We start from the raw sequence: 24,488 nt of genomic DNA, 5'->3' as shown, positions 1-24,488 counted from the left end.
AAATGATGACAAAAATTGTGCAACAAAGTTATGCAGCTACAAACCAGTGCTATTCTTCAACCTGCCTTTTCTAAAGTCTAACAAGTGTATGCACATGCCAGCACAAATATTGATTGTTGACTCCATGGCAAAGAAAAAAAAATCGTATAGTGCATCTTTAGTCTTAAATTCATTCACCGCCTTAAAGGCAGCAATAATTCCACTTGCTGGTATCTAGAGGGTTGTTTTTTTTTTTTTTAGACAGGGATACTTAGCAATCCAGGATTGCTTTTTCTCAAAAAAATTGTGAGCAACGTTTGGTTATCTACAGTGGGAGACACCATGCAAGTGACAAGTACTGCATTTTAAACTTTAAAATCTTTTTTGTCATTAGTGAATTTATATTTCATATATATATATTTGATGTGATACTATCCACTCAAGATAATACAACACTTTGTTTTTATATTAGCAAACATTACAAGAGATTAATATTCTTGAATGTTTTTTTCTTTTATACTTCTAAAGAGATCAAAATAAATTAAACATTTTGTACATAATTACAGAAGAAGTAGTTAACTTATTTTATCTTTTTAGTTTAGTACAAAGATATTTGCAAGTTCATTGCCGAAATACACCTTATTTATAAATTTCTTCCACTCTAACACTAGTATCAAAGGCTCTTTGGCCTTTGTGCTTTTGACATCTCTGACAGAGAAAGCTGCTAGAACTCTAATTGGAAGGTGCTATTTTGGGCATTTTCCTCGTACCTCTACATAGTTTCCTAAAATGGTGGGATCTAAAATGGCTTAAATTAGTAATGGATCTGTATTTGTATGTTTTTTTATGACGCGTCAAAAACAACTGAACATAATTCTTTGTCATCGTATATAAATTGTTAAAAAGAATCCACTTGGAGGGCAGAATAAAAAAATTAGCTACTTCAGCTTTACTCAACATAAAATACAAAGCCACGTTTACTCAGAAAGCAGTTTCATCCAATAAGTAAAAAAAACCTAAAATGGGCTTTTCCAACAAACTGAAGGGCAGTCCTTAGTCCTTCTGCGTTAAAATTTAGTGGTAAAAGAAAACACATTTCACATTTTATTTCCTGCAAACCGTGACTGCTTTGAAAAGTCATAATAGATACAGTTCCATTCTGATGAGTATCACCCTCTTATCTGCACATTTTTAGTGGACACGAAAAAATTGTATACATCTATAGTAAAGTCCATGGAAGCCTTAAGATACAAGACTACATGTTGTAGGCCACATAGATGGGATCTAGCTGGTCTGCCAAAAATCCATCTCGTAGGTGCATACGTTGTTTCTCTCCACGGGAGTTGATAGGAATTACACCAATGTCCACCACCACCACCACCCCTACAATCAGATAGTGTTCCTCCAGGACCACATTGGTGACTAAAGGAACCAGGTCCAAGGCTTCTTGCTCTGATCCATCCAGCTCAACTACAACGACCAACAGATTTGTCCAGGTAAACACCGCACTAGAATACACAAAAAACATAATTATTAGAAGCTTTATGAGTTTTTCTCCCAGGCTGACACATCATGTTTTATCCACAGTGGGTGTTTCAAATATACTGCACTTCCTGGCTGCTTTCCACATGGGTATCACAGACTGCAGGAGAATTCATTCACAAGTAGAGACACAAACAGTCCTGTTAGCTGCTGTTTTAATACTATGTTTTGGGGTCTCTCCCCACCCCCACCTTTTTTTTCTTTCTTTTTTGTTGCTGAGAAAAGCGAAGGGAGTGACAGCTTCACTTTTACATATAGCATATACACTGATACAGATAGCATGTATAACATGTAGTTATACATACTAACTAAATGCTACTGACGTCTCATTTATTTTCTAGCGAAGGATAACAGGTTTAAATGTCACGCTTTATTCCACACAAATACAGCATAACAATTAAGGGCCCATTCTTTCCCTTCACATCTGGAGCACGGAAGGGGAGCGTTCCGGCACGTTGGCATGTTCTTCCCTCCAGCCCAGTCCTGCCCCCCTCATCCCATCCCAAACTCCTCCAGAGCCTCAGAACTCCCACTGGACTGCTGCAAGTTTGAGGCTCCAACATGATGCAGTCTCACATTTATTCACAGATTTTAAGGATCATGTAAGCGCTTGTCTCTTTGGAGAGTTGGTGCGCGGGAAGCTGGGGTGTAAGTTTACAGCACTCTAGTGTGCCACGCTACCCGGCTACTGTGCACGAAAAGTTCTGTAAAAGTTCAGATCAAAGAGCGCTAAGAAGCTTTTAGTGCATGGTGTCAGGGCCCACACAGACGGTGCACGGCAGGCTACAGTACTGTAGCTTTACACCCCAGCTTGCTGCACACTGAGACTTACATCCACAAGTGGAGTTAGGGGTGTGATTCCCAGCTCACGCAGACATACTCACGCTAGCTCTCATTCAGCTACAGTGCTAAAAATAGTGGCATAGGCAGCAGCGAGTGGTGGCCTAGGCTAGCTGCCCCGAGCATGTATCCACAAGATCCAGGCAGCTGTGGCAATCACATCACTAGCTCCAAGCGTAGACATAGCCTGACTCTGTATAGACATGCTCTTAGTCTGACCTGTTACAGAACCCAGGTTATAGAATTTCGACTGGGTAATTTGCACATCAAGCCCAGTAACTTGTGGCTGAACTACAGCATCTCTTATCTGTGGCTGCAAATACACACACCTTCCACACCTAGACCCACACAAAGAGGGGTAGTGTGCAGGCACAGAGAGGAGTCAGCTTGTAGTGATCCAGAAGAGTGTCATCAGCTGGACCCTTTGACCTTAGCAGTGCTAGAATACCACTGTTACAGTGTCCATTCGCCAGGGAGGATATAGTACAGTAAGGTTAAGTACTGACCCATAGCAGTCACTTATTCCATGTGCAGTACTGACCTTTTATTCCCTTACTGTAGTAGACTTGTGTACTATTTTCTTAAATTGCATTACCTACTGACAGCCATGTACAATCAGGTGAAGATTCCCTAGAACCTCACTGAGCCCCAGGAGTATGCAATTGTATTACATCCCGAGGTCAAAACTCCAATTCAGAGTGCCCTTGTCCCATCAAATTTTAAAACTCTGAAAATACGGGTATTTTGGAAACTGCAGAACACACACAATTATCCATCCATGCCCAGAATTTAGAACATGTGCTTTATTCTAAAGTTTATACGAGTATCTTTCAGGAGAGAGGTATTTAAAAATCTTTGTTTTTAAACCCCACAAAGTTCTGTTGGATTAAATTCTTTTGTGCTCATTGGCTTGGAAAGTCAGTGGACAGAAGTAGACAGGTTGAGTGGCTGCCTTCTGCCTCCATTTTGCTAAAAAAAAAAACTACTTTGATTTATAATTATATTTTAGCAGAAGGTCTAATGAGTTCTGAATGATGTTGAATATTAACAAAGTACAGTGGTCAGTCTGAGAAGATGCCTCTTTCTCTCTCATAAGCCTCTGGAATATTGATGGATTGCTTTATATATACACCTTAGTGTTCAGATGACCTGAATTAACATTTGCAACAAGAAATCCAAAAGAAAAGTTACTTTAAAATAATAATGACATCCTGGTTTTCACCTACCAGGATGGCCTTCCTGGGGAAGTAGCTAGATCTCACAGCTTCCCCTCCCCCTCCCCATACTTTCTTTCCTACTCTTGAAACCAGCAAGGTTAAAATTCCGTCCTTGGCCACTTGCTACATCAAGATGGTGCGACATTTCTAGGGCCATCTGTAGATTACAGTAGAACAGGCTAAGGCTAACCACAACTACAGTGTGAATTACTGACATTTTCAGTTGTAAGGGTCAAGTTCTAAATATTATTTTAATGCTTTAATTAGATCATGCTTTGATGTTCAGGAACAACCCAAGATTGAGTATGCAGTAGAAAAGCGTGGTTTGTTTTTATTTCTAGTTTCTGAAACAGAGGAAGACACAGAAGAAACCTTATTTGGGGGGAGGGATAGCTCAGTGGTTTGAGCATTGGCCTGCTAAACCCAGGGTTGTGAGTTCAATCCTTGAGGGTGCCATTTAGGGATCTGGGGCAAAAATTGGGGATTGGTCCTGCTTTGAGCAGGGGGTTGGACTAGATGACCTCCTGAGGTCCCTTCCAACCCTGATATTCTATGATTTCCCTAGACAGATCAGAAACACCAGCCCTTTTATAAGCAGGATTTTGTTTGGAAGCTATTTTGACTGAACTATTTAACAGAGGGAGTCTATCTAGCAACACTACATGTAAGCTTCATGAAAGTGCAATTTTGCTGGTACACAGTCCTGACTGACTCTAGGAAAGCATGAAAGGTCCTATTTCCATTTGATTTATTGGGGCTTTCTAAAAAAAAGAAACAAAACAAAAATGAGCAGTTAAGTCTAAAAATTTGCAATAGTTCAGAACCTTTGGAATGTAATTTGAAAGTTTCCCTGGCATTGTTTTTCTAGACAATGAATTAAAACAGAATGGAGCTTGGGATGCTGGAACCTCATTTCAAATGCAATGGCTAGAACTTGCTGGTAACAGACACCTCTCTGTACAGTCAAGGATCATATTATATTTATCACTCCACATAGAGACCCTTTAAAGTCACGTTGAAGTTGCAGACATGTTTCAGTGTTTCGAATACATATTTGCTTTCTAGAATTCTTGAGTTGAAAAAAAAAATTAGGAACCCATGAAGGTTGCATTTCCACAACAAGGCCGAGTCATGCTCTGTAGACACAACAAAAGCCAATGAGTTGGAAACTGCTCCCCTCCTGCAAATCCAGCTATATTCCATTGCACTAACCTCATCAGGAAGTACCAGTAAGTGGCTGTAACGCTTCAGAAGGGATTGAGCTATAATAATGTATTTCAAAATGCATCCAAAATGCTTCCTGTGGGTTTACACATTCTGTCATTGTGCACAGAGGGAATGCCACTTCCTTTCAAATGCAATGAAGACATATGCTCTGTTCCTCTTTCCAGGGTTAGAAGTTTAAATGAGGCAGCATTGTGTATTCTTAATTACATTATAAGCACGTCCATAATTTCTTAAGGTTTCTTACATTATTTAAAATGTTTTCAAAATGCAAGTTTTGCCTACATTGATGCATAGCTAAGTCAGGCATCAGACAGAAATGGATTCTTTAACATCACATGGTAAATACAGGTGGCCACTGAACAGTGTCTTTAGTGGTTCCTCTCTAAGTGGGTGGGGGAACCTGAGCACTTAGCAAACTGGGCAGTCACAACACAGGCCCCACCTCCCTAGGGGGGCTTTTCCCTTTGAGAGCCTCCTAAATTCTCTCTAGTTGGCAGGATAAAAATGAGTCATAAACCCTCACACACTCAGGGATACTCCCTCCCTGTAGTCCCAGCAAAGAGAGGGGTGAGGTGGTGAGTCTACAGTGTTACCAATGATCCAGCCTGACATAATGAGTTTGGGGAAATTGCTCTGGCTGGGTCTCTGAGGCAGGCTTAGTCTGTCTGTCTTACCCTGGGGGTCCACTGTATTCTGCCCAGGGTTGGGGTGAAGGTCTCCTGCTTAGGAGTTCCCTCTGCAGCTTCAGGAGTTGCTCCTGCAGTCTGCTGCGTAGGGCAATCCGGCTCCTTCCCTCCACTGACTGCACTTTCCTGCCTTTTAAAGGCTTCCTCATTCCTTAGCGTCTGAGGATAGGACAAGAAGCAATGGGCTTAAATTGCAGCAAGGGAGGTTTAGGTTGGACCTTAGGAAAAACTTCCTAACTGTTAGGGGGGTTAAGCACTGGAACAAATTGCCCAGGGAGGGTGTGGAATCTCCATCAATGGAGACTTTTAAGAGCAGGTTAGACAAACATCTGTCAGGGATGGTCTAGGCAAAACTTAGTCCTGCCTTGAGTGCCGGGGACTGGACTAAATGACCTCTCAAGGTCCCTTCCAGTCCTATGATTCTACGCATTATTGACAGGGTGGGAGGGGTGGGCCTAGCCCTGCCACCTTGGCCTCTCTGGCCCCTTCCTCAACTGTGTGGGGCCTTTACACTCCATCACAGTTACAGACTGTGGATTTTATACTACTGGAATTATCAGGAGAAAAGACATATCTAAAATAACTGTCCAGACCAGACTCCTCAATAAAGTTTGGACAGTTGGATCATAAATCAAATCAACAAGGTACCAACTTTCTTAACTGACTTAAAGGTGTCCCAGTGAGCACCGATTTCTTTAAGCAGAGTTGTAAAAATAGTATTTGGAATATTTTCTACAACAGAGTCTTATCACAACTCTACTGGGTAGTGGGTAGATGGTGGTGATTATTTGGGTTCACCTCTGCAGCTTGCCATGAAAATGCAACTTTAACTCCGAAATGCCTTTGTTTCTACTGTTTTGTTTATTGTTTATTCTGATGTGTTCTGGAAAGGTAATAAACACACACTCTTGTGTCCGTAGTCTTGAAGGTTTGTGTGTGGGAATTTCCTTGTCTAGAAATGGTCTGTCCGCTGGAAAGGAACTCTTTTCCTACAGATTCTGGGAGAGTCAAGGGGACAGAACAACCCCTTAGTCCGCTGGCTGCAAAGACTCCTGCAAACCAGTCTCCACCTGCCATCCTGGTGAGGCAAGTTCTGAGGTTACAAAGGTCTTAAAGGCCCTCACAAGGGAATTAAAATTCTTCACAGTTCTGGATGTCAGGAGCTCATGTTGCGCCCCTGCAGGTGTGTGTAGGAGTGGAGCTCCCATTCTGTCAACCTAATGATTACAGGACTGAGGCTCTCCATCATTACATTCATGGGGGCAGAGGGAGAGAAATGCAGGTGACAGGAGGCTTCGGGGGAAGGGGAGGGCAGTAGAGATATGAGGAATACTTTCCCCCTACTACACTGATGTGCATCCTGAGGCTTCCTGGCCCCAATGGCAGGGGAGCTGGGGACTGAAGAAATCCAGTGCTGCTTCCTCTGGCTACCTCCTACTGTTTCCTGGGATCCAAGCAAAAGTTTCTGCAGCACCTCAGGAGATAAGGGATGAAGCATTCCCTGGGGCCTCTCCTTCTCTCATCCAATAAACCTTCAGATGCCCGAGTGAGACTACTATGGCTTCTCGGACGGCTTTCAGGGGACTGAAGAATCGACCGAGGCCTTGTCTACTCTTCAAAGGTATGCTGGCATAGATAGACCAGTAGAGCTGTACTGGCACACTCTCCTCTCCCAGTGGATATCAGCTTATAACAGCAAGAGTTAAACTAGTGCCCTACACTAGAGCTTTTGCTGTCATAGTCTTGCTCACTTGGGTGGGAGTGGGAGGGGGGAAATCACATCCCTGACTGACCTAGCCATGCTAGCAAAACTTGTAAAGTGTAGACCAGGCCTAAGAGCTACGGTGATGGGAAAGGATTGATTACTCCACCAGCATCCCTTTATTGGGCTCAGGGAGCAGCTGGGGAGGGAATCTCTGTTCCCTGGAGCCTCCTATGCAGGCATCAGGGAATAGGGAATAAAGTCTCCACCCCATCAGGTGGCTCTGGACAGTGAAAGGTGGTTGCTAAGGATTATCGCTAATGTGCTGCTTCTCCCCACCCCCAGATCTGTTCCTGGTGATGTTGCATATTGACCATCCTTACAAAGTGTGCAGGAGAGGGCTTCTCCTGTGCATCTCACAAGGCCTATACAGAGGCATGGCATCGGTTGAGGACTGGTGGCTGAAGGGAGCAGCATACGTAGAGGCCTCTCCCAGCCTGTTCACCCAGTTCCATGCAGCAAATTTGGGAAGTGAAGAATTCCTCTCCGCACCACCATCTGCTGCTCCCATCAGTCTGTAGCACTTGTGATTAATCAACAAAGAGCTTGTACCTGAGTTTGCAAAGTCACCTAAGGGATGTGGATGGCCAGTTCCCAATAACTTCAATAAATGGACATCCATGTCCTGAGGTGGATCTAAAAGTCTCAGTTTACTATTTCAAGAATTGGCAACTCTTGAATGTTGACTTTACTGAACCACACTTTGGTGCAGAGTACTAGATCTGAGCTAGGGAAGAGGAGATTTTTAAGTTGTCTCTCTTCTGTTCCATTGCTCAAAAGTGGTAAAACCATATTAGAGGACTTCTCGAATTCCAGTGGACACCATTATTTTAAAGGTGTTCTAATTCACGAACGCTTTGTCCACATAAATTCAAATTTTGTATGTAAGTTCTACCTCAGCCTAAGTACTAACCTAACTGTTTTCACAGAATCATAGAATATCAGGGTTGGAAGGGACCTCAGGAGGTCATCTAGTTCAACCCCCTGCTCAAAGCAGGACCAATACCCAACTAAATCATCCCAGCCAGGGCTTTGTCAAGCCTGACCTTAAAAACTTCTAAGGAAGGAGATTCCACTGCCTCCCTAAGTAACGCATTCCAGTGTTTCACCACCCTCCTAGTGAAAAAGTTTTTCCTAATATCCAACCTAAACCTCACCCACTGCAACTTGAGACCATTACTCTTTGTTCTGTCATCAGCTACCACTGAGAACAGTCTAGATCCATCCTCTTTGGAACCCCCTTTCAGGTAGTTGAAAGCAGCTATCAAATCCCCCCTCATTCTTCTCTTCCGCAGACTAAACAATCCCAGTTCCCTCAGCCTCCCCTCATAAGTCATGTGTTCCAGTCCCCTAACCATTTTTGTTGCCCTCCGCTGGACTCTTTCCAATTTTTCCACATCCTTCTTATAGTGTGGGGCCCAAAACTGGACACAGTACTCCAGATGAGGCCTCACCAATGTCAAACAGAGGGGAATGATCACGTCCCTCGATCTGCTGGCAGTGCCCCAACTTATACATCCCAAAATACCATTGACCTTCTTGGCAACAACAGCTCACTGTTGACTCATATCCAGCTTCTCGTCCACTGTAACCCCTAGGTCCTTTTCTGCAGAACTGCTGCCTAACCATTCGGTCCCTAGTCTGTAGTGGTGCATGGGATTCTTCCGTCCTAAGGGCAGGACTCTGCACTTGTCCTTGTTAAACCTCATCGATTTCTTTTGGCTCAATCCTCTAATTTGTCTAGGTCCATCTGTATCCTATCCCTACCCTCCACCATATCTACCTCTCCTCCCAGTTTAGTGTCATCTGCAAACTTGCTGAGGGTGCAATCCACACCATCCTCCAGATCATTTATGAAGATATTGAACAAAACTGGCCCCAGAACCGACCCTTGGGGCACTCCACTTGATACCGGCTGCCAACTAGACATGGAGCCATTGATCACTACCCGTTGAGCCCGACAATCTAGCCAACTTTCTATCCACCTTATAGTCCATTCATCCAGCCCATACTTCTTTAACTTGCTGACAAGAATAGTGTGGGAGATCGTGTCAAAAGCTTTGCTAAAGTCAAGGAACAACACGTCCACTGCTTTCCCCTCATCCACAGAGCCAGTTATCTCATCATAGAAGGCAATTAGATTAGTCAGGCATGACTTGCCCTTGGTGAATCCATGCTGACTGTTCCTGATCACTTTCCTCTCCTCCAAGTGCTTCAGAATTGATTCCTTGAGGACCTGCTCCATGATTTTTCCAGGGACTGAGGTGAGGATGACTGGCCTGTAGTTCCCAGGATCCTCCTTCTTCTCTTTTTTAAAGATGGGCACTACATTAGCCTTTTTCCAGTCGTCCGGGACTTCCCCCGATCACCATGAGTTTTCAAAGATAATGGCCAATGGCTCTGCAATCACATCTGCCAACTCCTTTAGCACTCTTGGATGCAGCGCATCCGGCCCCATGGACTTGTGCTCGTCCAGCTTTTCTAAATAGTCCCGAACCACTTCTTTCTCCACAGAGGGCTGGTCACCTCCTCCTCATGCTGTGCTGCCCAGTGCAGCAGTCTGGGAGCTGACCTTGTTCGTGAAGACAGAGGCAAAAAAAGCATTGAGCACATTAGCTTTTTCCACATCCTCTGTCACTAGGTTGCCTCCCTCATTCAGTAAGGGGCCCACACTTTCCTTGACTTTCTTCTTGTTGCTAACATACCTGAAGAAACCCTTCTTGTTACTCTTAACATCTCTTGTTAGCTGCAACTCCAGGTGTGATTTGGTCTTCCTGATTTCACTCCTGCATGCCCGAGCAATATTTTTACACTCTTCCGTGGTCATTTGTCCAATCTTCCACTTCTTGTAAGCTTCTTTTTTTGTGTTTAAGATCAGCAAGGATTTCACTGTTAAGCCAAGCTTGTCGCCTGCCATATTTACTATTCTTTCTACACATCGGGATGGTTTGTCCCTGTAACCTCAATAAGGATTCTTTAAAATACAGCAGCTCTCCTGGACTCCTTTCCCCCTCGTTATTCTCCCAGGGGATCCTGCCCATCAGTTTCCTGAGGGAGTCAAAGTCTGCTTTTCTGAAGTCCAGGGTCCGTATTCTGCTGCTCTCCTTTCTTCCCTGTGTCAGGATCCTGAACTTGACCATCTCATGGTCACTGCCTCCCAGGTTCCCATCCACTTCTGCTTCCCCTACTAATTCTTCCTGGTTTGTGAGTAGCTGGTCAAGAAGAGCTCTGCCCCAATTGGTTCCTTCAGCACTTGCACCAGGAACTTGTCCCCTACACTTTCCAAAAACTTCCTGGATTGTCTGTGCACCGTTCTGAGGCAGATATAATCTTTTTGTGGACTTTAAGAGGTGTCGGGGCGGGGGGGGGGGAGACACCTGACTTAAATTGCAAACCTCAGATCTGTTACCTCATCTCTATAAGATTAAGCTCTACATAGAAATGCTACATGTAGGCCATTTCATAGTGGTGCCTGAGCCATGGAGAGATAAGAAGTAAGGAGACGGCAACTATGAATTATGTTACCATAATTCCATTGAGGTGTTTTGATGAATGAAGCCTCAGTAAAACTAAAATCCTGCCTGCTACATTTTATGAAAAGTAAAATCCATCAATATCCCGTTTTAAATTAAACAATCACACAGTCCTTTTTCACATCTGTAATCCATGGTGTTCTACTGCTTTGTTGAGTTTTCCCCTCTCTGTGTTTGTTGTGGTTTGGTATTTTGACAGGAAGACATTTTTCTTACAAGGAGGAAACAGTTAAGAAGGTCACATAGATTGTGACTGATAATTAGAATAATGTTTAGTTCATTTGCATGCTGCAGTTCAATTAGTGAAAGTTGCGTTTTATAGTAAGATACACATGTAATGATTTAATAAAATACCCTTATTAGCCAATAAAGTGCACTCTGTCATAACTATTAAATTATTATTTGTATTATGGCACCACCCAATGAGGGTCAGGGTCCCATTGTGACAGGCCCCAGACAGACATATGAAAAATATGGTCCCAACTCTGAAAATCTTACATAATAAGGATGTGATCATCAACGGGATCCATGCAAGATTTTGCTTACATGGAGCTGATTACAGGACTGGGGCCTGAATTAAGACAAGGTGCAAGAAGTAGATAAAGGAGCAGGGGAGGGCAGACCACGGCTGCAGTGATAAGATGTGAATTCTCATACCAGCAGCACAACTGGATTGCAATTTCAATTTTTTACAAGATATAAAATATACAAATAAATATCAGCTACCCACAGTAGCCATCTGCCTATCCACGGTCTACAGTCATCTGTATAATTCCACTGTGTAGGCATACTGGTCGCCATAATTATTGAAAATATTGAAAAATATAATGAGCAAGAGATCTGTTTTGACCAGTAGATGTAAAGTTAATGCCCTAAGTCTAGAAGAGGCTAGGCAGAAAGTGAAATATATACTGAAAATGGATGAAGTTTTCAAAAAGCACCTAAATCTCACTGAAAGTCAATGGGACAAAGGCACTTTTGAAAATTTTACCGAATGCCTTTATACAATATTTTCTGCAAGTATAGTACTGGCCCCTTTGCAAACAATTACTTATACAATATATAAATGCTACAAATTGTGTTGTAGAAACCTTCAGGAAAAGCAGATAATCACTAACTCAGCATCTTGATATTTAATCAATAATTGGTCTCAACTCCATAATGAAACTAACTTGCTATGTTGCTTTCTAAAGGAATTCCAAAAAAGATTGAAGAAAGAAAACAAACAGCTAAGCTTCGAAACCCCACTGCTAAAAATAACTCAGAATAAAACCAAAACCCCACCAATTACCACCAAACAGCATGTTGCATGTTTTCAAAAAAACCCAAAAAGAGTAAAGAAAATTGTCTTTTCTGATAAAAGCGGCTTATACCAAGTTTTAGCTTAGAGAGTGTATAATTTATGATCAAGTGATAAACTCCTGGAACACTGGTATATTTCCTAAATCAACTGCGCTATCCAAGCAAAAACACAGAAAACATCTTACAGGCTAGAGTTTGATATAATGTTTCACAACACTCACCATTCTGTGATGCTCTTGTGTGCTCTAATTACTGATGTCTCAATATCAATTGGATGATATCTCATCCCTCGTAACTCCATGGCTTCATCTAGTGCACCCACAACATAAAGTGCATCATGTCGCTCTAGATACAGAGAGGGAAAAGCAACGACTTAAATCTGTACTATATTAAATAAATTATACAAATATCCACATTAGTAAAATAACAACATTCCATTTATAGAGTATCCTTGAATTTCAGAAGATCCAAAGCACTTTACAAGTTATATACATTCACGATTACTGAAATGCAATGTGGGATGGAGGGCAGCAGCTAATTAGGTTGCTGAGCACAACATGGGAGAAGAAGAAATTTTTAGCCAACACTGGATCAAATCTCTATTCTTATGTAGAGCAGACAGAGTGACTTGTATGGCGTTCTGTTTATCTGCCTCTGAAGGACAATGAGTGAAACTGACCCTTCTGGGATTTGAATTTGTCTTGCAGCTTTGAATATTAAACTACTATGGTGTCTGCCTATGATGCCAAAATAATATGTTATATTGCTGATATCAAATCACTGATTAAGACAAAACTATGACAATGTTGCAATTCGTTTGTATCATGAATTTTTATCAGTTAGAGACAAGACAAAAAAAAACAACCAACCACCCCTAGGCTGAGATGAGAGTTCTTCTGGGATCTTAGGCTTATCATAAACTAACATATGTCATCCATAAGAGAAAATATATTGGCTGTGGCAATGGCGTTTGAGTCTCAATGAAGACATATCCCAGATGCTGTGTAGAAGAGGGACCTGTCCTTCTGAAGAGGGAGTTGAGAAAGGAAGGAGAGGGAGGTGTGCCACGACTACTTCATGGGAAGATTTATTCCACTGGAAACGAAAGACTAGAAAACACTCAGTTACTATTCTCTCAGAATAAGAATCCCTGCTGCTCCTTGGACCCCTTATAGCTTCAGGGCATTTTCCTGGATAAAATAATTAATAAAGAGAGAAAATCCTACAAAATGCTTTACAGTAACTCCTCACTTAACGTTCTAGTTATGTTCCTGAAAAATGCGACTTTAAGCGAAACCATGTTAAGCGAATCTGATTTCCCCATAAGAATTAATGTAAATGGGGGTGGGGGGGTTAGGTTCCCCGGAAATTTTTTTTTTGCCAGACAAAAGACTATACACACACACACACACAGTATAAGTTTTAAACAAACAATTTAATACTGTACACAGATATGATTGTGAAGCTTGGTTGAGGTGGTAGAGTCAGAGGGTGGTATATTTCCCAGGGAATGCCTTACTGCTAAATGATGAACTAGCACTCGGCTGAGCCCTCAAAGGTTAACTCGTTGTTAATGTAGCCTCAGACTCTACAAGGCAGCAGGAATGGAGGGAGGGGAGACAGCATGACAGACAGAGACACGCACCCTGTGTGTGAGAGAGAGAGATGCGCATTTCCCCTTTAAATACGCTGACACCACTCTTAAGTTGTACTTGTGGCACCTTAGAGACTAACCAATTTATTTGAGCAGAAGCTTTCGTGAGCTACAGCTCACTTCATCGGATGCATACTGTGGAAAGTGTAGAAGATCTTATTATATACACACAAAGCATGAAAAAATACCTCCTCCCACCCCACTCTCCTGCTGGTAATAGCTTATCTAAAGTGACCACTCTCCTTACAATGTGTATGATAATCAAGGTGGGCCATTATCATACACATTGTAAGGAGAGTGGTCACTTTAGATAAGCTATTACCAGCAGGAGAGTGAGTTTGTGTGTGGGGGTGGGGGTGAGAAAACCTGGATTTGTGCTGGAAATGGCCCAACTTGATTATCATATACATTGTAAGGAGAGTGATCACTTTAGATAAGCTATTACCAGCAGGAGAGTGGGGTGGGAGGAGGTATTGTTTCATGCTTTGTGTGTATATAATAAGATCTTCTACACTTTCCACAGTATGCATCCGATGAAGTGAGCTGTAGCTCACGAAAGCTTATGCTCAAATAAATTGGTTAGTCTCTAAGGTGCCACAAAGTACTCCTTTTCTTTTTGCGAATACAGACTAACACGGCTGTTACTCTGAAACCTGTCACTCTTAAGTTCACTACCTTGTTAAGTTAATCAGCAAGCTGGGATCGCAGCAGCTGCTACCAGGAAGCTCCCTCTGTCCTCATGCTCCCCCCCCCCCCCCCGGCTCTATGGAGATGGGGTAAGTGGGGTGCAGGAGCAGGGGGACACCCTGACATTAGCCCCCCTCAGCAAGCAGAAGGCTCTGGAGAGCAGCTCCAAGGCAGAGGGCAGGAGCAGCACATGGCAGTGCGGGGAGCACGAGAAGCTGGATATGAGTCAACTGTGTGCCTTTGTTGCCAAGAAGGCCAATGGCATTTTGGAGTGTATAAGTAGGGGCATTGCCAGCAGATCGAGGGACGTGATCATTCCCCTCTATTCAACATTGGTGAGGCCTCATCTGGAGTACTGTGTCCAGTTTTGGGCCCCACACTACAAGAAGGATGTGGAGAAATTGGAGAGAGTCCAGCGAAGGGCAACAAAAATGATTAGGGGTCTGGAACACATGACTTATGAGGAGAGGCTGAGGGAACTGGGATTGTTTAGTCTACGGAAGAGAAGAATGAGGGGGGATTTGATAGCTGCTTTTAATTACCTGAAAGGTGGATCCAAAGAGGATGGTTCTAGACTATTCTCAGTGATAGCAGATGACAGGACAAGGAGTAATGGTCTCAAGTTGCAGTGGGAGAGATTTAGGTTGGATATTAGGAAAAACTTTTTCACTAGGAGGGTGGTGAAACACTGGAATGCGTTACCTAGGGAGGTAGTGGAATCCCCTTCCTTAGAGGTTTTTAAGGTCAGGCTTGACAAAGCCCTGGCTGGGATGATTTAGTTGGGATTGATCCTGCTCTGGGCAGGGGGTTGGACTAGATGACCTCCAGAGGTCCCTTCCAACTCTGATATTCTATGATTCTATGAGGGCCAGCTGAACTGCCGGCAATTGGTAGCCTCCTGGGCGGCTGCTGCACAGGGGACTTAGGGGAGCGGGGAGCTGTTGGGGGGCTCCCAGTCCACCCTGGTTCCAAGCCCCCACCAGCTAGCTGCAACGGGCTGCTCTTCCTGCAAGCAGTGGACAAAGCAGGCGGCTGCCAAACGACGTTATAGGGGAGCATTGCACAACTTTAAACGAGCATGTTCTCTAATTGATCAGCAAAATAACAACGAAATGTTAACTGGGACGACTTTAAGTGAGGAGTTACTATATAAGATTAAATGCCTTTAGGAAGATCTAAATATGAGGAACTGGACAGTAATCTTAATACACAGCAATTATAAACAGGGCTTCAGATTTATCAAATTCTTCTGATTAGGTTCTATTCAAATTAGGGCTGTCAATTAATCTCAGTTAACTCATGGGATTAACTCAAAAAAATTAATTGCAATTAAAAATGTAATTGCGATTAATCACACCGTTAAACAATAGAAGACCAACTGAAATTTATTAAAGATTTTGGATATTTTTCTACATTTTCAAATATATTGATTTCTATTACAACACAGAATACAAAGTGTACAGTGTACTCACTTTATATTATTATTTTTTATTACAAATATTTGCACTGTAAAAATGATAACCAAAAGAAATACCAGTTTTCAATTCACCTCATACAAGTACTGTAGTGCGTATCTATAGTGAAAGTATAACTTACAAATGTAGATTTTTTTTGGTTATATAACTGCATGAAGAAACGAAACAATGTAAAACTTTAGCCTACAAGTCCACTCAGTCCTACTTCTTGTCCAGCCAATTTCTAAGAGAAACAAGTTTGTTTACATTCACGGGAGACACTGCTGCCTGCTTCTTATTTACAATGTCACCTGAAGGTGAGAACAGGCGTTCACATGGCACTTTTGTAGCTGGCATTGCAAGATATTTACGTGCCAGATATGCTAAACATCCGTATGCCCCTTTATGCTTCGGCCACCATTCCAGAGGACATGCTTCCATGCTGATAATGCTCGTTAAAAAAATAATGCATTAATTAAATTTGTGACTGAACTCCTTGGAGGAGAATTGTATGTCTCCTGCTCTGTTTTACCTGCAATCTGCCATATATTTCATGCTATAGCAGTCTCGGATGATAAGCCAGCACATGTTGTTTGATTTACGAACACTGTCACTGCAGATTTGACAAAATGCAAAGGAAGTACCAATGTGAGATTTCTAAAAATAGCTACAGCACTCGACCCAAGATTTAAGAATCTGAAGCGTCGTCCAAAATCTCAGAGGGACAAGGTGTGGATCATGCTTTCAGAAGTCTTAAAAGAGCAACACGCCGATGCGGAAACTACAGAACCCAAACCACCAAAAAAGAAAATCAACTTTCTTCTGGTGGCATCTGACTCAGATGATGAACATGAACACGCATTGGTCCGCACTGCTTTTGATCGTTATTGAGCAGAAGCTGTTATCAGCATGGATGCATGTCCTCTGGAATGGTGGTTGAAGCTTGAAGGGACACATGAATCTTTAGCACATCTGCCACGTAAATATCTTGCGACTCCAGCTACAACAGTGCCATGTGAACGCCTGTTCTCACTTTCAGGTGACATTATAAGCAAGAAGCGGTCAGCATTATCTCCTGCAAATTGCAAGCAAACTTGTTTGTCTGAGTGACTGGCTGAACAAGAAGTAGGACTGAGTAGACTTGTAGGCGCTAAAGTTTTACATTGTTTTATTTTTGAGTGCAGTTTTTTTTTGTATATAATTCTACATTTGTAAATTCAAATTTCATGGCAAAGAGATTGCGCTACAGTACTTGTATTAGGTGAATTGAAAAATACTGTTTCTTTTGTTTTTTACAGTGTAAATATTTGTAATCAAAAATAAAAATAAAGTGAGCACTGTACACTTTGTATTCTGTGTTGTAATTGAAATCAATATATTTGAAAATGTATAAAACATCCACATTTTTTTAAAATAAATAGTATTCCATTATTGTTTAACAGTGGAATTAATTGCAATTAATGTTTTTAATCGCTTGACAGCCGTAATTCAAACACATTCAGTTGGTTCTTAACAGTGGCACTGTGAACGCTATTGATACACTGGAAACTATACTTCGCTAGCAATTTCAGCTACCATCACAGCCAGTCTCTGTATTTTGCAAGTCATAATAATTTCCCAATCAGAGAATTTCAGCCACACTGACTGTCTTTTGCCTCACAGCATTTGTTTACTTATACTGTATATTGACAAAAGATAGGGTATGTCACTAGTGATTAATATGGCCCTGTGCTTCCTTGATAGAAAACAAAATATTCCCTGTGTCTTCATTTACAAGCTACAGCTTATAGTAAATGTTTATTACTTGCTCCTACAGTCTTAAAGACAGGGTGAGTTCAAAAATAGGAAAGGTTTTGTTAATAACTTCACAGAAACAGGATTAATAAATGAGGGTGTCTTCACAAAAAGCCCAATCCCCAATCCTGCAGCAGTGTTCCATAAGCAAAGATCTGTCCATGCAGATCCAGTTGCAGCAGTGGTGCAAAACATGTAAGAATATTCCATATTTTTTCCAGACGAAAAGTATTAGAGACATTTTGTATACAGAATCAGAAGGTCTCTTCCTCAGGGAGCTTACAGTGTGTATAGAAAACATACAAAAGCACACATCTAACAAAAGGAATATAACCAGGTAGTCATTTTTGGCAGGCATCTTGTTTCACTGTTTTATTTTCTTATTGACATCTATTTTGAAAATGCTTCTTTGGAGGGTTATAGAGCACTTAATGATGAATGTTGATGCATCCAACAGACCAGGCTACATGTGAGTGAACAACTTTATAGCACTTTCAAAGCTATGTATAAACACACATTTTTAAATGGAACTAGCGGTCTTACCTCCATTTGCATCTGTAAGTTCTGTTCTCCTCAAGAACCCCAAATAGCCAGTCCGAGCCCAAATAGTCTGTGTGTCTCCAAAGCTGAGTCTTGAATTAAAGTGATCTGATTGCAGAGATTCATCTCCATATATGGTAAAATATCCACTGGCATTATGAGCACTGTGAACCCATATCTAAGTTAAAAGCAATTACACTGGCATTAATTAAAGTATCTATCCAGAGTGAAGAATTCTTGAAAATTCTTGCGTCTATTTTTAATCATAACTAGATACTTCTATAGTACCTTTTAGCATGATGTTTTCTGATTCAACACTCACCTTATTTCTATACTTATTTGAGGGCCAAATCCTGCTTGCCTTACACATGAGTAGCTTTGCTGAAGTCAATGAGTGAGGTTCTGTGCCTCAGGGAAGTGGTGCCTAGCCTTTGCATTCTCCTGGTCTTGGGCTGCTCTGAGGGCTCAAGAGGCTCCTGGCATAACTTTGACAAGCCCCCAGAACTGTCTAATTTCTATCAGTCTCATAGGATTGTACTGTGGGCTGCAGTGCTACCCAGCATTTCCACAGTGCTGTGTTCTGTGATGCTGTCCTGACATGCCCCTTCCACTCATGCCCGCTACACTAGCACTTTGAGGGTGATCCTTTGATGACAGCTTTATAGACAGGTCTTTCACAGTGTCTATGCTGGGGAAATTCTTCCCCAACTTGATCCAAGACTGTTTACACTGTCTTGGTCTTTTCATTTGGTATAATGCCAAGGGGCCAGAAACTCACCCAATAAGACTACTTTGGTGAGTGTGCCCCTTAGTTATTAAACAATAATAGCACTTAGTATTTACAAAGCACTTTTCATCTTCAAAATATTAAAGATAGCTTCACAACAACTCTTGAGAGACAGGCAAGTCAGTACTAAGCTATACTAATGACCTTTTCCGGAATAATGAAAAAGGCACTGACAGTATTTTTTAGCCAAAATATTGTACTCCAGCCTTAGCACAAAACATTGGGATTTCGGGAACTCATTTTTTCAGAAAGATTATATATTCTCAAAAGTTGTACTGTAATTTTAATCATGACCGTACAAATTATTTCATTTATTGAAATCTTTATTTGCTCATTGAAAATAAATCGTTAAGTTCAATTTTATTATTCTCTGAAACATGAAATAAGCAGGAAATGTGTACAGCTTTGCTAAACTACATTAAACAGAACATTTTAGGTTATAGTGATCAGAAAAAGAATAAAGGAACTCTATGTAGTTGAAGTTAGACTAATCAAAGAAATATCCATTACTCCATGTCGGAAGTAATAAGACAAGTAGAAAATGTAGATGGAAAAAGCAGGTTATTTTAAAAAAGGGTCTCCGAGCTTTTCTTAAAGAGATACTCACAGTTTTGAAGTTCAACAAGAAAAAGGTTTTTAACAGCAACAGCAACTCTTTTACTGTTAATTTCACATGTTATAAAGCTGTATGGTCGACAGGTATTTATGAGCTTAGCATATCTTTATATTTATTTAAGGAAGCCACTAATACAGTGTAAAGTGGCTTTTGCTCCTGTAATTTCATTCATTACAGACAGAGGGGCAATTTTTGTGACTCACCTCACCAAGATGAGAATCCCCTAAGGGTCCCTTTGTTTCAGGATTAGCAATAATGATGCGAACTCCAGGGAGGATCTATTAAAAGACAAAGTGAGTCATATTCTGTATCTGTAACCAGATGATGTACGTGTCTGTTTATGTAACTATATAAATGATACTTGTCCCCAGAAGCCCTTTACCTGACTCGTTAAAAAAATCTTTAAAAAATTTGACATATTACTTAAGGAATGGTATTAGCTAGTTGTGGTAGATATACCTAATTCTGTGCTGTTACAGATTGTTGCCCGTAAACTTTTTGATAAGAAAATCCCTCTCTTTCCTTTTTATCAGTCAAGGGATTCAGATGTGGAAGAAAACTGCATAAGAGAGTAAGCCAATCCAGACTGACTGTATTTAGGAAATGCTGCAAACCCTCCTCTTCATAAAAGCCTTTCTGTCGTAAGAATGACACAACAGTGACACCCCCCTCCTACCAAAAATAAATAAATAATTTTTAAAATACTGAATAGGCTCTAAAACATTCAAAACCAAAAACTCTACCCCAAATAGAGTTTTTACTCAGAAATGGGACAAGAACCAGTGACTGCAGGAAATCCACTAGGGACTTTGCTATGGCTTCCTATGGAAGGTGCCCATACACTATAAGAACAGATGGCAGGATAAAACCCTGATAGACAGATAGTGTTTTCTGCCGAAGATAACATTCACATGGGGAAAATAATGAATATATTATGGTGCCAAGAGCCTCTGTTTCAGTTCTTTAAGCTAGATTGTCTGGATGCTCAGGGCAGCAATAGATCCCTTCACACTTACAGAAACTGGTTCAAATTTAGCCCATCTTGGTAGCAATAAGTAAATATGTAGCTCTGATATAGCGCTTTTCATCAGTAGATCTCAAAATGCTCTACAAAGACAATCAGTGTCATCCCCATTTTACAGACGAGGAAACCGAGGTACGGGGAGGTAAAATGACTTGTCCATGATCACCAACTCAGCCAGTGATAGAGTCAGGTATAGAACCTAGTGGTCTAACCACCAGTCCACACTGTTTCCCATACATCCCAGAGATGTTTCCCCTGCCAGATGTCTGGTGGCCTATGAATAATGTGGAAATGTCTTGGTGGTCTCAGTCCAATTTACAGGAGATATGAGTCATCATTAAAACCACCACTGCCAAGAAAGGTGCCAGTAGTTGTCTCTAAAGCAAGTCAGAGGAGTGACTGTGGGGCAGACAGTGAACTACCATCTCAGGAGTAGGAAGCAATTCCCTCAGAACAAAGGGAGATAAGTTGTTAGAGTAATGTTAAGAGCTCTGTCAATGTTACTGTGCTGTAACGTCTCTGTGGATAACGACAGGACTGCAGTCTGTACAGCTGTTAGAGCTTTCCTCAGCACTAAATTCACCTTAGAAAAATTAACAAAGTGGAAATTAAAGAAACGTTTAACAGTACAGAAGACATGTTCAGTACTTACTTTTCCTGATTCCATTAGGGGCAAGCTATGAGGTGATCCTCTCTCTACTAAACGAACTCTGTAAAATAAACGTAACAATAGCGTGCATCAGACCTGATTGCATGTATGGTTATTTTATTTCAATAGGGTATTTTTAAAAAAGGTATCTAGGACAGCTTCATGGTTGCAATACTGAACATAAATTCAGAAAGTATGACATCTGTGCAATGGTAAATAATATCCAGAACAGGCAACCCTGTAGAACGTAACTAGGGGAATAATGAAAAAAGGCATTAATGAACATTTGTTCAAATACAGAACTCTGCAATGGTATTTGCAGCCTTTTATTTATTTCCAGTAGACTTTTTGTTTAGAGCATATTCAAAGGAAATGAAAAATCTGTTCACAATAAACAGAATCAACCTTCAGTTTCCCATAATCTATTTATAAATGTTTAAATCATCTAGTCAAGGCATAGCAACTTGTGGCTTAGGTGACCAATCATGCTCCAAGAACAGCTAGTAGTGAAAGACAAGGGTCATAGCAAGTAGCTCACAACTAAACAACAGACTGATATAGGTCTGTATTTGCAACTTTTGTGTATTATTTTTAGTGGAGTGTGTGTTTGGCAAACACTTCAAACAACCAACGAATTTGTGAAATGGAAAGTTTATTTGCTGTCTGGGACTGACCTCTTTCCTAGTTGAGACATTTGGGTTCCCACTCTCCTTGGAAAATTCTACCTTCCTTGCCAAGTGATTCACTTATACACAGAGAAACTAGTACGGCACCCTGGAATTCTCCCTTTAGAGATGTAGGGGAAAATTACTGGACTTGAATAGTTTGTTTTAAGGAGTCCTAAGAAGCTTGACCTGCAATACACAACTTGCTGAAGGAGTCTTGGTGACGCATGTGCATTGCTGTGGTTAAGTGAAGGCCCTAAACAAACTATCCAAACTCTAAACTCCTGCCCAGGGTACAGCAAGGTGCTATGGGCTAGGAGCAATCATGGCAGATCTCCCGTTTTGTAATTCATCACTTGGTCAACTTACAGGTGGAGTACCACTTACACTTCAGCTTGTTCCATTTAGCCTGCTCTGCCAGGATAGGAAGGAGGAACAACTACAGAGCTCAGTGAATGGTCCCATTTGGAGAACAGAGCCTTGGAAATTTCAGCCCCGACCGAAAGAGGCAAGCGTGGGAAGTGTATCTCTCTCACTGCTGACCCCAGAGCCAGCCCTAGCAGCTAGGACTGCAATGGACAGGCAGGAGTGCTGAACCACAGCTTTTGTTCATGGTACTGGGGGCAAAGGATCTGGTGTGAAGGTGAAAGGGGCATGGCCAGACAGTGGAGCCTTGTAGACAATTCTGAATTGTTTTCTAGTAACTGCAGGAATTGAGGCACTGCCCAATTGCCTTGAACTGGGGAAGAGGATAAGGTTCAGAAATTCAAGTCTGCCTGTGGAAAATACGCAGCCAGAAAAGAGGCTTGCTACAAATAGCTTCCTCAGCTCTAACCAGGCAGAAAGTAAGTGAGACAGCTGTAGCTACAATAAAATTGTGCAAAACACTTGAGTTCCAGTCATTTGTTCTAAGTAGTGCCTAATCAAGTTGGTAACTAACGATGCACTCGAGTTTTCAATGCTTTCATGTTTTAAACTTTCAAATAGACAAGTACACAATATTTAAGGAAATGCAGAAGACAAATTTGGACTGACACATACAGTAATTCCTAAATGATGGGTACTATAGCAGTGGTTCTCAACCAGGGCCCCCTGGGGAGCTGCAAACAGGTTTGAGGGGATCCCCCAAGCACGGCCAATGTTAGACTTGCTAGGGCCCAGGGCAGAAAGCCGAAGCTGTACAGGACTGAAGCCCGGGGCCCTAAGCCCCGCCACCTCGGGCTGAAGCTGAAGCCTGAGCAACTTAGCTTTGTGGGGCCCACTGTGGTACAGGGCCCTGTGCAACTGTCCTGCTTGCTACCTTCTAACGCTGTCCCTAGCTTTTATATGCAGAAAAACAGTTATGGCAATGGTGGGCTGGGGGAGTTTTTACAGTACGTTAGGGGGGACCTCAGAAAGAAAAAGATTGAGAACCCCAGTACTAAAGAACTGAGTCTATTCTATGAAAGTTGATGTTTATGAGACAAAGAAAGTGGGAGAAATAAAAATGGTAAATTTCCAGACAGATCTTTTTGCTCAGTAGTAAGGATTAATTTGACTGGTGATCTGAGTATTGTATAAGCAACAGCTTTTTTTTTTTTTTTTTTTTTTTTGAAGTTCCAAGATGTTCCGGGTTAAAATAAATGCTTTATACAGGTGATCACACACTCTTTGAGAATTCACCAGAACACAGAATCTGTTTAAGGAACACTTTCAGGTCAATTAAAGTCCAATTAAAAAAACACTCCAGAAAACCTTAAAGATTTTACATACCTAAGTGCCAAGTACTACACTTAAGCAAAAATCAAATGCCCAAATTACAAAATAGGGAATAACTGGCTAGGCAGCAGCACCACAGAAAAGGCTCTGGTGGTTATTTGGATCACAAATTGAATATAAGACAACAGTAATATGCAGTTATGACAAAGGCAAATGTCATTCTAGGATGTGTTAACAGGAGCGTGGACAAGGGGGATCCAGTGGATACAGTGTATTTAAATTTTCAGAAAGCCTTTGACAAAGTCCCTCACCAAAGGCTCTTAAGGAAAGTAAGCAGTCATGGGATAAGAGGGAAGGTTCTTTCATGGATTGGTAACTGGTTAAAAGATAAAGAGTACTTGTGGCACCTTAGAGACGAACAAATTTATTTGAGCATAAGCTTTCGTGAGCTGCAGCTCACTTCATCGGATGCATGCAGTGGAAAATACAGTGGGGAGATTTAAAAGATAGGAAACAAAGGGTAAGAATAAATGGCCAGTTTTCAGAATCGAGAGCTATAAATAGTGATGTCCCACAGAGGTCTGTACTGGGACTGATCCTATTCAACATATTCATAAATGATTTGGAAAAAGGGATAAACAGTGAGGTGGCAAAATTTGCAGATGATACAAAACTGCTCAAGATAGTTAAGTCCCAGGCAGACTGCGAAGAGTTACAAAAGGATCTCTCAAAACTAGTGACTGGGCAACAAAAAGGCAGATGAAATTCACTGTTGATAAATGCAAAGTAATGCACATTGGACAACATAATCCCAACTATATGTATAAAATGA

General features: G+C 41.5%; 1 protein-coding gene across 5 annotated transcripts in view; it reads right to left on the bottom strand.

Annotated features, from left to right (window-relative positions):
- Positions 1-221: 221 nt before the first annotated feature.
- DIP2C (disco interacting protein 2 homolog C) overlaps positions 222-24,488 on the bottom strand; it is a 478,491-nt gene continuing 454,224 nt past the window's right edge. For all 5 annotated transcript variants that reach the window (XM_074946248.1, XM_074946247.1, XM_074946249.1 and 2 more), the window contains 5 exons: positions 21,297-21,354; positions 19,824-19,898; positions 18,221-18,395; positions 12,310-12,433; positions 222-1,487 (listed from right to left, as the gene is read on the bottom strand). In XM_074946248.1, coding sequence (XP_074802349.1) covers positions 1,235-1,487; positions 12,310-12,433; positions 18,221-18,395; positions 19,824-19,898; positions 21,297-21,354 — 685 coding nt within the window. In that variant the 3' untranslated portion in view covers positions 222-1,234. The remainder of the gene's footprint in view (positions 1,488-12,309; positions 12,434-18,220; positions 18,396-19,823; positions 19,899-21,296; positions 21,355-24,488) is intronic.

This window comes from Natator depressus, chromosome 2 (genome assembly GCF_965152275.1).
Source record: "Natator depressus isolate rNatDep1 chromosome 2, rNatDep2.hap1, whole genome shotgun sequence".
Classification (NCBI taxonomy): Eukaryota; Metazoa; Chordata; order Testudines; family Cheloniidae; genus Natator; species Natator depressus.
Note: the sequence above shows the minus strand (reverse complement) of the source record. Positions and strands in the feature narration are given on the sequence as shown.